Source organism: Cyprinus carpio, chromosome B6 (genome assembly GCF_018340385.1).
Source record: "Cyprinus carpio isolate SPL01 chromosome B6, ASM1834038v1, whole genome shotgun sequence".
In the NCBI taxonomy this organism is placed as follows: Eukaryota; Metazoa; Chordata; class Actinopteri; order Cypriniformes; family Cyprinidae; genus Cyprinus; species Cyprinus carpio.
The window spans coordinates 16,411,077-16,423,942 of NC_056602.1; the positions used below are offsets into that span (position 1 = coordinate 16,411,077).

General features: G+C 35.2%; 1 protein-coding gene across 5 annotated transcripts in view; it reads left to right on the plus strand.

The window, feature by feature from the left end:
- Positions 1-12,866, plus strand: part of LOC109057499 (ubiquitin carboxyl-terminal hydrolase 13) — a 29,485-nt gene extending 16,619 nt beyond the window's left edge. For all 5 annotated transcript variants that reach the window (XM_042725895.1, XM_042725896.1, XM_042725897.1 and 2 more), the window contains exons 14-21: positions 457-545; positions 1,114-1,236; positions 1,901-1,927; positions 2,117-2,260; positions 7,125-7,291; positions 8,898-9,090; positions 9,223-9,307; positions 10,239-12,866. In XM_042725895.1, the coding sequence (XP_042581829.1) occupies positions 457-545; positions 1,114-1,236; positions 1,901-1,927; positions 2,117-2,260; positions 7,125-7,291; positions 8,898-9,090; positions 9,223-9,307; positions 10,239-10,335 (925 nt within the window). In that variant the 3' untranslated portion in view covers positions 10,336-12,866. The remainder of the gene's footprint in view (positions 1-456; positions 546-1,113; positions 1,237-1,900; positions 1,928-2,116; positions 2,261-7,124; positions 7,292-8,897; positions 9,091-9,222; positions 9,308-10,238) is intronic.

Consider the following 12,866-nt stretch of genomic DNA (forward strand, 5'->3'; position numbering starts at 1 on the left):
TACAAGCACATGCATGTGTGTGTATATATATATATATATATATATATATATATATATATATATATATATATATATATATATATATATATATATATATATATATATATATATATATGTATATGTATATTTAAGAAAAATATGTTATGTTTATATATTAACTATATTCATATATAATCTAAAATATAAGAATATAAATATATAAATGTATATTTAAATATTTTCAAAATATATACTGTATATGTGTGGATTTATATACATACATAATAAATATACACAGTATACATACATTTATTATGTAAACAAAAACTTTTATTTTGGATATGATTAATCGCGATTAATCGTTTGACAGCACTAATACACACACACACACACACCCACACAATTTATAAACCCCTGTAAAACCCATTATATGTATAAATGCAGGCTCTAAAAGATTATATCTTTCTCTCTCCTCAGGACTTCTCGTTTCGCATCCTTCCCAGAGTACATGATCGTGCAAATAAAGAAGTTCACATTTGGGGTGGATTGGGTGCCCAAAAAGTTAGGTGTGTAATTTTAAGTGCTTTTAGTTTAACGTTAAGTAGGATTTCAAATGGTTGTAAATAAATAAACACATTGCTGACAAAAGCATGTAATGCATGTACAAAATGTTGGATTATCAAATTTTTACCCCGTCCTATTGAAAGGATTTTTGATTCTTTGTATCTCCAGCTCGTCAAAGCAGATTTATTAATATGTCATGTTCTTGTTTGTCATCTGTGTCTGCCTATCACATGCTCTATTGTGCAATTCAGAGCATCACATGTCATGCACGTTGAGCAATGCATCATGATTGCTTGCCTCAAAAGACTTATCAGTTAGCAAGGTGTTGTTTGCTCAGCAGAGCTTTTCTGTTGTCCAGCAGAGGGCACTCTAGCACTGTGTTTTTACATGAGACATTTTTGGAATCAGAGACTGGTTCTGTGGTCAGCAAAATGTTGGCAAGGTTTTTGGAAAGAAATAATGCCCAGAATCTGTTCCAAGAGTCTCTTCTGAATGTATCAATGTACAGTACATTTCTTTTTGTAATATATAAAATTGCCTTCAAAAATCTTTTTTTTTTATGTGCTACAGATGTTTCTGTAGATGTACCTGATTTCCTGGACTTGAATCGCCTCCGGGCCACAGGGCTACAGGCTGGAGAAGAGGAGCTGCCTGACCTTACACCTCCCATTGTCATTCCTGAAGACACCAGAGGTGAGAACCTTTTGACTAGTATATTTCTAATAGTATAACTAATAGTATATTAGTTTTGGAGTATATACTATAGTATATTATTTTTGGAGTCAGTAAGATTTTTATTTTATTTATAAATTTTTCTGATAGAAATTAATTCATTCAGGAAGGATTAATTAAATGGATCAATGGATTCAAATAAATTCTTTCTATTCATCAGTCTTCAGAATCCTGAAAAAGTGTATCATGGTTTCCATAAATATAAGCAGCACAACTATTTTCAACGTTGATAATACCAAAAAAATGTTTCTTGAGCACCAAGCGGCATATTAGAATGCTTTCTGCAAGATCATGTGACACTGAAGACTGACACGCTTTGCATCTTAAATATATTAAAACTGAAAACAATTATTTGAAATTTCTATAATATTTCACATTATCACTGTTTTTACTCTTTTACTATTTTTAATTTTGATCAAATAAATGCAGCCTTGGTGAACATAAGAAACGTCTTTAAAAAATAACAAAAATCTTATAGTCAGTGTTATATGTTTTTTGCCATTGTTTAAAATTAATAAAATATTATGTAGTGAAATATAATGAAAACAGCCAGCTTGAAATTGTAAATTGCATATTTAGAATTACGCCTTGATTTGTACTGACTAGGTCTTATTTTTGTATTCAGACAGTACAACAAACAACTCTTTGGAATGTAAGTACCGCTTTGATTGTAAATGTGCAAAATTACAAAATACATTTACAACTGTATGCATGCACTACAAAATCACTTATTTGATGAACAGTATTAAAAGTCTTGAAAAATGGTCAGTTCTTTTTTCTTGAAGATCTTAAATGGTGTGATGTTGATTTGAAGCCATTATTCTCTTCACCTGTTCCTCAGCTCCAGAAATAGATGAATCATCCGTGATGCAGCTGGCAGAGATGGGTTTCCCTCTGGAAGCCTGTCGGAAGGCAGTGTACTACACTGGGAATATGGGGGCAGAGATGGCCTTTAACTGGATAATAGCACACATGGAAGAGCCAGGTAGAGCCTCGTATCTTGACTGAACTGACACGTTTTGAACAAAGGCATATCCCCTGTGTCCTTTCCTTATTTTATATAAAAGCATTACTTAAAATAGTAATAGTAGCAATGGTTATATGTAATATTTAAAATATATTATGTGAAACTATAAAATGTTCCATATACAAGTAGGGCTAAAATGTGCAGCTAAGATGGCATTAAACATCTTATTTGTTCTAATGGCTCTGGTCACGTAGTCTAGTAATCAATGGGAAGACACACAAGTGTCTGCCATTTTAGCTCCATTGGCTAAAAGGTTGTGGCCATTTAGTTTGAAGTGAAGTGTGAGGGAAAGTCTAATTGAGCAGAAGACACCGTCACCTAATTACATGCTTCCTTGAAAGGAACACTTTCATTGTAGACATTTTAGACATTTAACTCAGATGAATTTACTGTCATTTGCATATTAGGCATCCAGTTGACATTCTTTCAAAAACTCAAGCATGGTTTCACAACCATATTTATTAAGGTGTTTATCAGTTGGTATGCTTTAGGCCTCATGTGAAATCAAATGGCAAATCAACGCAGTATAACAACTGTTTATAATACAAAAGTCTTTCAATTAAAATATTGAATATTAAAAAAAATATTAAAGATAATTTTTTACATATCTTACATTATTACAACACCTCTCTCCCCAGTCTGACATGAATGGCTTAAATAGTTCCTGTATCAAATGAAGGCCCGCCTTCTTATATACGAAATGTGCTGTGATTGGTTAGCTGGTCCAATGTTTGTTGTGATTGGTTAGCTGGGCCAGTGTGTGTTGTGATTGGTTAGCTGGGCCAGTGTGTGTTGTGATTGGTTAGCTGGGCCAGTGTGTGTTGTGTGATTGGTTAGCTGGTCCAATGTTTGTTGTGATTGGTTAGCTGGGCCAGTGTGTGTTGTGATTGGTTCGCTGGGCCAGTGTGTGTTGTGATTGGTTCGCTGGACCAGTGTGTGTTGTGATTGGTTAGCTGGTCCAATGTTTGTTGTGATTGGTTAGCTGGTCCAATGTTTGTTGTGATTGGTTAGCTGGGCCAGTGTGTGTTGTGATTGGTTAGCTGGTCCAATGTTTGTTGTGATTGGTTAGCTGGACCAGTGTGTGTTGTGATTGGATCGCTGGGCCAGTGTGTGTTGTGATTGGTTCGCTGGGCCAGTGTGTGTTGTGATTGGTTCGCTGGACCAGTGTGTGTTGTGATTGGATAGCTGGGCCAGTGTGTGTTGTGATTGGTTAGCTGGGCCAGTGTGTGTTGTGATTGGATAGCTGGGCCAGTGTGTGTTGTGATTGGATAGCTGGACCAGTGTGTGATAGCTGGGCCAGTGTGCGCCAGTGTGTGTTGTGATTGGTTAGCTGGACCAGTGTGTGTTGTGATTGGATAGCTGGGCCAGTGTGTGTTGTGATTGGTTCGCTGGGCCAGTGTGTGTTGTGATTGGTTCGCTGGACCAGTGTGTGTTGTGATTGGTTAGCTGGGCCAGTGTGTGTTGTGATTGGTTAGCTGGACCAGTGTGTGTTGTGATTGGATAGCTGGGCCAGTGTGTGTTGTGATTGGATAGCTGCGCCAGTGTGTGTTGTGATTGGATAGCTGCGCCAGTGTGTGTTGTGATTGGATAGCTGGGCCAGTGTGTGTTGTGATTGGATAGCTGGGCCAGTGTGTGTTGTGATTGGATAGCTGTGCCAGTGTGTGTTGTGATTGGATAGCTGTGCCAGTGTGTGTTGTGATTGGATAGCTGCGCCAGTGTGTGTTGTGATTTGCACCACTCGGCGCCTGGTCGGGAAATGTCATGCTCCTTACCATAGCAAACAGCTGTGAGTTTCAGTGTAAATATTGCGTCAAAATCAAATTAATTTGAGCGCGATTTAAACCCGGATGATTGTAACCACTCTAAGCTCGTCTGCATTGGCAAAGCTAGCGTGTCTCTGACATAGTAATAACACTCGCTGCCTTCTCTAGTGCAGCTCAACCAGGTCTTGTCCCATCCGTCGATCTTTGTGATATCACAAATCCCGGAAAATATGCGTTTTAGTCCAAACGAGTCATTCGTTGTAGTTTTTGAAAATTGATTTCTGTTAAGTAAAATATCTGCTTTTGAAGTGGACTTTGAGCTTTGTAACTTTACAGATCTTTTTAATGCTCAAACAGCAACATTACAGACTAACTAAAGTTGAAAAAGTGAAAAAGCATAATAGGACCCCTGTACTATTACTATATGAAGTGTATAGTCCCAACGGTATTCATATCAAGTTATATCAAAATTGGCATTGTTTGGTGAGATTCACATGCTGCGATTCTCTGATTGGTGGAATTTTATTAACAGCATCGGGGTAATGTAATTTTTCACCACGATTTCTGATGTCTGACACAATTATTTTAAGCTTTATTTGAAAGAATGCAAACTGATGGCTTCAACAAAAGCGTATACTATCTAACAACCTCGGAGCTCACGGAGCAGGTTTGTCTTTAAAAGTTAATATCATTAAAAATTTATTTCCCTGTAGAGAAATCACTATGCAGGAGAATTTTGTAAATATGTAACCTGCAGCAGTGTGTGATGAAACAAATACTGGACCAAATGTTGTATCTTGAATTTCAATGTTTCATGCTCTGGGAAATATTTAGCAAAACACACTGTGGACAGAAAATCATGTATATTCTCACTGTTTTTACTCTCACCTGTATTTAATGTAATCTGGGTCATATCCATATCCATGTGAAGCATCTGCCTAATTAGTATAGTTTCTACCAAGATTAGTTTTTTTTTCCCAGAACAAACCTTTGACCTTTGTTGAATATACATACTGTTGGCTTAAAGCAAACATATATTTTAACTGTCGCTTATGCTGCATTCAAGATAAATAATCCACAGAAATCTGGTGTGTTTCGTTAGGCTCATTATCTGGGTTCAAGCCACAGGGGAATATTTTATGTTTGGAGCATGTCACTTAGCTAGGCTATAAGATAAATACATATGACGTGAAGAGTTGCGTATTATTGCATTATTCAGTGATGGGGAAAGATTCATGCCAAAGTAATTCATCCAAATGCAATTTAGATCTAAGGTGCTCTATGTTATTGGACTCAGAATGTTCTTGTTGAGTAGATTGAGTAGTTTACACAAGGTTGTATTTCAAGTCTCTTGCTAGTCACCCTTGTTTATCGTTGTGCTTCTGGCCAGTAAACACCATCCTCATACTTGAGCGTCACCTGTGAGCTGGGAATTCTGTTCTCCTCACTTTCCTGCCCCAGTTAAGCAGCCACCTGAGATCACGAACAGAATCAGACATACACACACGCAGAGTCTCAAGCACTCCAAACCCCATTAGCTTCGCATCTCCTAGACTCGTGTGGCTTACGTCTGCTCCACAGCTACAGCTGGGCCTCTTCTTATATAGATGCTACTGACAGTGGTTATTAATAAAGTGTGCAATATACAGAGATTTTTTTAGTCTTACCTTAATTCTTCAGCACTGTGTATGTATGAGATGATATATGGCTAGTCTAAGGAAAGCATTAATCCTAATCTGCTCTGCCTTGTATATAATTTAAATTTTTCTGTAATTAACTTTCCCCGCCAGTGTTTTTGAAAAAAGTTGCCAGCTACCACCAGCGATTTTGATGATTTTCACTAAAATGTGATGGCCTCCAGTATATTTTGCTGTATGAATATTTAAAATAAACACACACACAAAAAAAAAACAGTTTTATTCTAGCTTAAAGCATTCTTTTTTGTCAACATACAAAAATATAGGTATAGGTAGGTTTCATAAAAAATGATAGTTTTGTCCAAAAAGGTGAGAAAATCAAATTTTTATCAAAAACTACATCTTGATAATATTCAGTACGATTATCAAAGCATAAATCCAGCAAATTGCTTCCATCAACACCTCCAAAGCTTGCACAGACATATACCACTTCCTGGATCATCATTTTACTCCGTAACATTATGCAGTTTTCATTTATATGCTGTCTATTGCTGATGATCGCATTATTAATATTATTACAAATTATATTTTCATATGCATCTGTTTACATAAGAGATCCCTCGTTTCTCCATCCTGTTCACGTGTGTTTTTGTTCGGGAGGTTTTGTACTCGTTTAGAAGATGTGTAATAGCGCCCCCGAGTGTATAACAATGAAAACACGAAAAGCCATAAAAACTTTCCCTGGTCTTTGCCAGGGAAAGAGTTAATAAACAGACAGTTCATATTTATTATTTATGTTTGTTTTGGAACAATGTAAAAATTGTTGCTGTCACTTTTAATCAATTTAATGCATGGTTGCAGAATAAAATTTAAAAAATTGCAATTTGAAAAAGGAATTAGTCAAGATAAAAATGAGTAATAGATATTAAAAAAGAAACTTGAGAGATACATTTCTCTTTGATTAGATATTTACACGACAATAACTTTTAATTTAAAAATGATATTATAATTTATATATATATATATATATATATATATATATATATATGTGTGTGTGTGTGTGTGTGTGTGTGTGTGTGTGTATCTTATTGATAAAAAGGGTTTGATCTTGAACATTAAAGGATTAGTTGCAGACTACAGGGAATGGATTACATGGCTCGTGTTCATTTGAATTTCTGGTTTATCTGTGTAATCTCAATAGAGCAGCGAGTATGATATTTTTATCCTCTGCACATTTAGTGAATAATCTACACACTAGGCAGAATATGATGTTTTTCGTGAGATAGTTTGAACATATAGTACTACATAATGTCATTCCATGTACTATTGCAGTTGTCTTTGTTGTGATATTTTAAATGTAATTATGCTATATATGTGTGACAGAACACTTAACTCTTACGTCTCTTCTGAAACCAACTGTAGATTTTGCAGAGCCTCTGGCAGTTCCCACTTACATGGAACCAGACCTGCCCAGCCCCAGCCTCCCTACTACCAGTGCACTAGACAACCAGCCTCCAGAAGAGAGCATCTCCATCCTCACCTCCATGGGCTTCCCCAGACATCACACAATCCAGGCTCTCAAAGCCACAGTGAGTGTCCTGCCTCATCTGCTTCATGAACAGTGGCCCGAAAAAGAATTTGGACACCTAAATATATATGAATGCTATACACCTGTGATTACTCTTCTAGGACACCTGCATGAACTTCAGTGGATCTGGCTCCATGCATCCACTAAAAAATTCCTTTGAGACTTGTTGCACTAAAAGTTAAAGTGTCCAAAAGTGTCTGGATACTTTTCAGGGCCAGTGTATGTAGGATGTTCATGTTTTGAACTGTTACTTGCTAGAGTTTTTTGGATTTCATTCTTAGGCATGAGTATAATTATCATACTATCGTGTTACACAGATGCAAAAACATGTTCTGGCATGTCAGGATTAATTTTGTCACTTGTTGCTCATCAACAAAGCATGTGAGATTGGAGAAGCCATCTCTTCTGTTGAACTACTTGGCTGACCTTCACATTCTCTTAATGGATATATGAAAGTTCAGAAGGAAATGTGATTTGCATTGGTTTTAAGTGCTTCGGAAATCATGCTGTTATTTAGTCAAAATTCACTTGGTTATGAAATGTTTGCTGGAAGTACATTTTGGGTTTTATTGTTTTGTTGTGTGTGAGTGTGTGTGTGTGTGTGTGTGTGTGTGTTTGTGTGTCCATTTATTTAAAAGAAATGAATAGTTTTATTCAGCAAGTGCACTTTAAATTGATTAAAGTTAAAAACATTTATAATGTTACAAAAGATTTATATTTCAAATAAATACCATCAAAACTAACTTCAAAATCAACAAAAAAAACAAAAAAAAATGTGCCTGACTAGAGTAATAGCTGCTGAAAATTTAGCATTGCCATCACAAGAATAAATTACATTTTAAAATACAGCCTATTAAAAGTTCTTTTTAAATATTACTCAAATAAATGCAATAAGTGAACACACGACTTCTTTCATACAAAACATCTTTAAAAAAGTATATTTTACACAGTTGTACATGAGTTGCTCCATAATTTCCTCTTTAATATTTAGAATTTTTAGTTTTCAGTTCAGTTTTAATGAACTGTATAACTCCTATGTTTAGTCTAACCTCTCAGATCTTCTTGTCAAGTGTTTAAAAATTATTCCTTCATAGTAAGACCTGCTTCTTCTTGAATATTTATTTTTGTGTTTTAGACATTGTGATGGTGTTTTTCAAGTCTGTGATATGTGTGTACAGTATGTGTGTGTAAAAATAGCCTCTTAAAGCGCAGTCACAAGTGGACATCTTCCACCTACGTCTTTCACATTTGTCCAGGAAAGGATGAGGGCGTCAGGCCACATTTGCTTTCAGTGCTGGAATTTGCAGTGAATCACGGCGCTATTTCAGATTAGTGCCTATGCCTAAACGAGTCTTTTTACCACGCTGGAATAACCTCAGTTAAAAATGGCTCTTTGCCTGAGGATATAATTTTGGTGTTCAGTGTTTTCTTGTGAAATTAAAGCTTGCCATGTTTTTTGTCCAGTTAGGTTGTTAGTTACCTACACATATTGGTGTGTGTATTTAGAGCTCCTGTTCTCAAGTGATGAGAGTTACAATGAATAAACAATGAGTTACAGTATCATGAGGTCACATTTTGTCTGTATTCTATTTCTTGTCTGACTACAGAACAACAACTTGGAGCGTGCACTTGACTGGATATTCACACACCCAGACTGTGAGGAAGAGAGTGAGGCTATGTCAGACACCGCAGACACAGAGCCGAACGATAACAGCTTCTCAAACGCCAATGCCCACAGTGACTCCTCACTGTCTCCAGATCAGGACCTGTCCAGCCCCCGTGTCAGAGACGGACCCGGGCGTAAGTGCCTGCAGAATACTGAGTTCAACAAACAGTGCTCAACACATACTGAGGATTACACTGTCTGCATACATTGCTGGTTTGATATTTCATTGCTGATGTTGCTTTTGTTTTTTGTTTTGTTTTTCAAAGGTTACGAACTGTTTGCCTTCATCAGTCACATGGGAGCATCCACAATGTCTGGTCATTATGTGTGTCATATCAAAAAAGAGGGCAGGTATGCTGATTATAATGTGTGTTATTTATTTACACATTTTCATTTTGGGCATGTGGTACAATCAGATTGATTGTGGACGGACTGATTGCAGGGAGTATCGTTTGTTGTTGACAAGCACAAAATAGTTCTTTGGATAATGTATAACAGAAAAAAATATAAAAAAGATTGAATTCCTAGAAAGTGCATGAGTATAAATGTTTTTTAAAATGTATAAATGTTAAAATGATAAAAAAAAATATATATATATTTTAAATGTAAAAAATATATATTAAAACATTTTAAATGAAAAAGTACAACTGTTTTACATATAACTTTATATATATATATACATACCTACATAGATATATAGATATACTGTACAGTATATAGATTTTAATGTTCATTAAAAAAAGTGGAAATGTTTAATTTTTTTATTTCACAATTATATATTGTATTTGCTGCATATTTATATATGATATATTTTTTATATTTTATAATTATACTCATAAATAAAAAAGTATAAATGTTTAAAATTAAATTTGAATAAAATGTGAAAAATAAATTAATTACATTTAACAAATTAAAATTAATTACATTAAAAAATTAAAAGCATAAAATAAAAAATATTACAATTACTAGACAGATTCTAAATATTCTTAATGTATACTTTCATAATTTGTAACCATTTATAAATGTCAACACTTTTAAAACACTTTATTAAAAAATAAAGAATGATTTCGACATTTTATCATTTAATTTTTTTTATTTGAAAATGTAATTATTATGGAAAAATTAAATGGAAAAAAAAGAATGAAGATTTATAAGTGTAAATGTGCATATATATATATATATATATATATATATATATATATATGTGTGTGTGTGTGTGTGTGTGTGTGTATATGTACAATAAATATATTCTCAAACTCAGATATCTTTTTTACTATTCTAGATGGCTGATTTACAACGACCACAAAGTATGTTTGTCAGAGAGGCCCCCTAAAGACTTGGGCTACATGTACTTTTACCGGCGCCTGTCAAGCTGCTAGATCTGGACCTTCATAACAATATGCACAGCCGTTTGGCCAGAGAGGTGTGTGGGGCACCACTGACACTGCTGGAAACTAGGGAAGCATTTACATCTGTAAGATAAAGAGAGGACCTCTCAGTCCCTGCCAAGACCCGCACAGACACTCATACCACGAGAACGGTCCAGCAGGGAAAACAACGTGTGTCATCCATCTGAGTTTTGTTTATTTGTTTGTCTCATGTCTGCTTTAAAGGTACAGTGGGGTGCGTGCAATTTTAGGTATGGAGATTATTTTCCTAATATATTCTCAAATTATTTGTTATATTCCTCTTTGAATACTTTAAGCTCCTGTGCCAGTATTTTCCAGACGTACTTCTTTTAAAAATATAATGTGTGCCTGCATTTACAAATGTTTTACTGCCATCTCAATTCATTTCATATCCTTTGGGTTTTACAGTTATTCAACAACAACAACAAAAAATCCGTCAGAAAGGATTTTAAACAGAGATCACGTTTTTGTGGGAGCTGCAATCGATCCAAAACATAATGTGATTATTTTACAAAAAATATTTGAATCATGCCCATACAGGAAAAAAAGTGTAAGCAGGCATGTTTATTGAAATATTGGACTATGGTCCTTGTTTGGTACAGTAGGTCTTAGTTTGCTGTTAGATATTTATTCTAGCATTCAGATTGATCCATGTATGTGGCACCATCGATTTATTCTTTAAAGGAATAGTTCACCCAAGAATGAAAATTTCCTGAAAATTGACGTCCAAGATGTAGATGTTATGCATTTATAGATTTTTGCAGAAATTTAGCATTCACTTTCTCACCAGTGAATCCTTTGCAGTGAATGGGTGCCGTCAGAATGAGAGTCCAAACAGCTGAAAAAACATTGCAATAATCCGCAAGTAATCCACACGACTCCAGTACATCAGTTAAAATTTTGTGAAATGAAAAGCTGCGTGTTTGTAAGAAACATACACTTCGTAAGATGTTAACGGATGGGCTCCAGATATGTGTAATGCTTTTATCAGCAGTTTGGACTTTCATTCGGACGGCACCCATTCACTGCAGAGGATCCATTTGGGGAGAAAGTGATGTAATGCCAAATTTCTCCATATCTGTTTCAATGAAAAAACAAACTCATCTACTTCTTAGATGGGCTGAGGTTGAGTACATTTTCATTTTTTAGTGTACTATCTCTTTAATAGAGGTTTATTATACCCAGCAGCACAGGTTTGTTCAGTTTCTATACCTTTAGGCAAAAGCAAACTTGTACTTTTATGATGTTTTTCATATTCAAGAACATTGAGCCTCATTTATTGGCATGGCTTGAAGAATATTTGATTTGTACAATATCATCACATTCAACTTTATGATAGCTTTTAGTCAGTCTGTGATAGCTGACCAGAAAATGCAGCGATATCACATATTCATGCAATGTTCAAGTGCTTTAATTTGATCATATCTGAAGCCGTTTAAAAGGCTGGGATGCATTAGAAATTGTTCTGACTTCCAGTCTCAAAGAATGTTAAACTGTTTTTATCCCATACCTAAGCAATGTGTGATGACATACTGCATATAAAGCTGAATTATATGCAGTGTCATACATAGAACTATCTCAGATACATGTATGTATTGGTGCTCAGTGCTACCAAATCTCAAGCTTTATGACATATTTGAAAAACATGGCTCCGCCTCCATCACCCTTTACCGATTTCAAACCTTAGACATTTCATTTATCAGCTGAAAAAGTGTATTGTTAACAAACAAAAGCCAAATACGTTCTTGGCAAGTATCCTTTAAAGTGTTTTATTACGCTGTGAGCCTCAGTCTGAACGTTAGTGCTGATTTATAATTGAATATTCATTGTTTTATGACATAATCTCACTCAGGCTGAGGTGAGGCCTGTTCATCTCCATTTATTTCCACTGGATGTTGCACATTCTGTTGTAGATTATATCCTGTCATGTTTATTTCTGTTGTGCACTACCTTTTATGTTGGGAGTTCAGTGTCTTTGTTTCTTTACCTCGTGTTGTGCGTGTGTCTTATCCATCCGAGGTTCTCTCGCTCTTTCTGTCCTTCTCTTTCTTACTTTGAATGAATATTCATGCCCATTTCCTCCTGCTTCTCTTTCTGCTCTCTTTTGGGCTGTGAAAGTGGATGCTTTTACTCCACCTTTCTCAAACATGCCTTGATTTATTTTTTTCAGTATGTGCACTAAAAATCAAAGGTTAGTCAGTTGACATTTTGCAATATATTACTGATCTTTAGCGGGTTGTGTTTTTCATGGAACTGAAGGTCAAGTGGTACGTTTTTATTGTTTTATCTCTCTTTTTTTTTTGCAAAACGTGTGCCAATTCTGAAGTTACTTTACAAACTATAAGGTTTTTTTTTTTTTAATGGATTTTCTGATCCATATATTGTTTAGAAACACAAACATGGCAAATGTGGGAATCCTCTTTCGAAAATCTGTTCAAACATACTTGTGACTCATAATGTTTGTATTGTTCAATAAAATCCACAGTTGTTTCTCTTTGCCA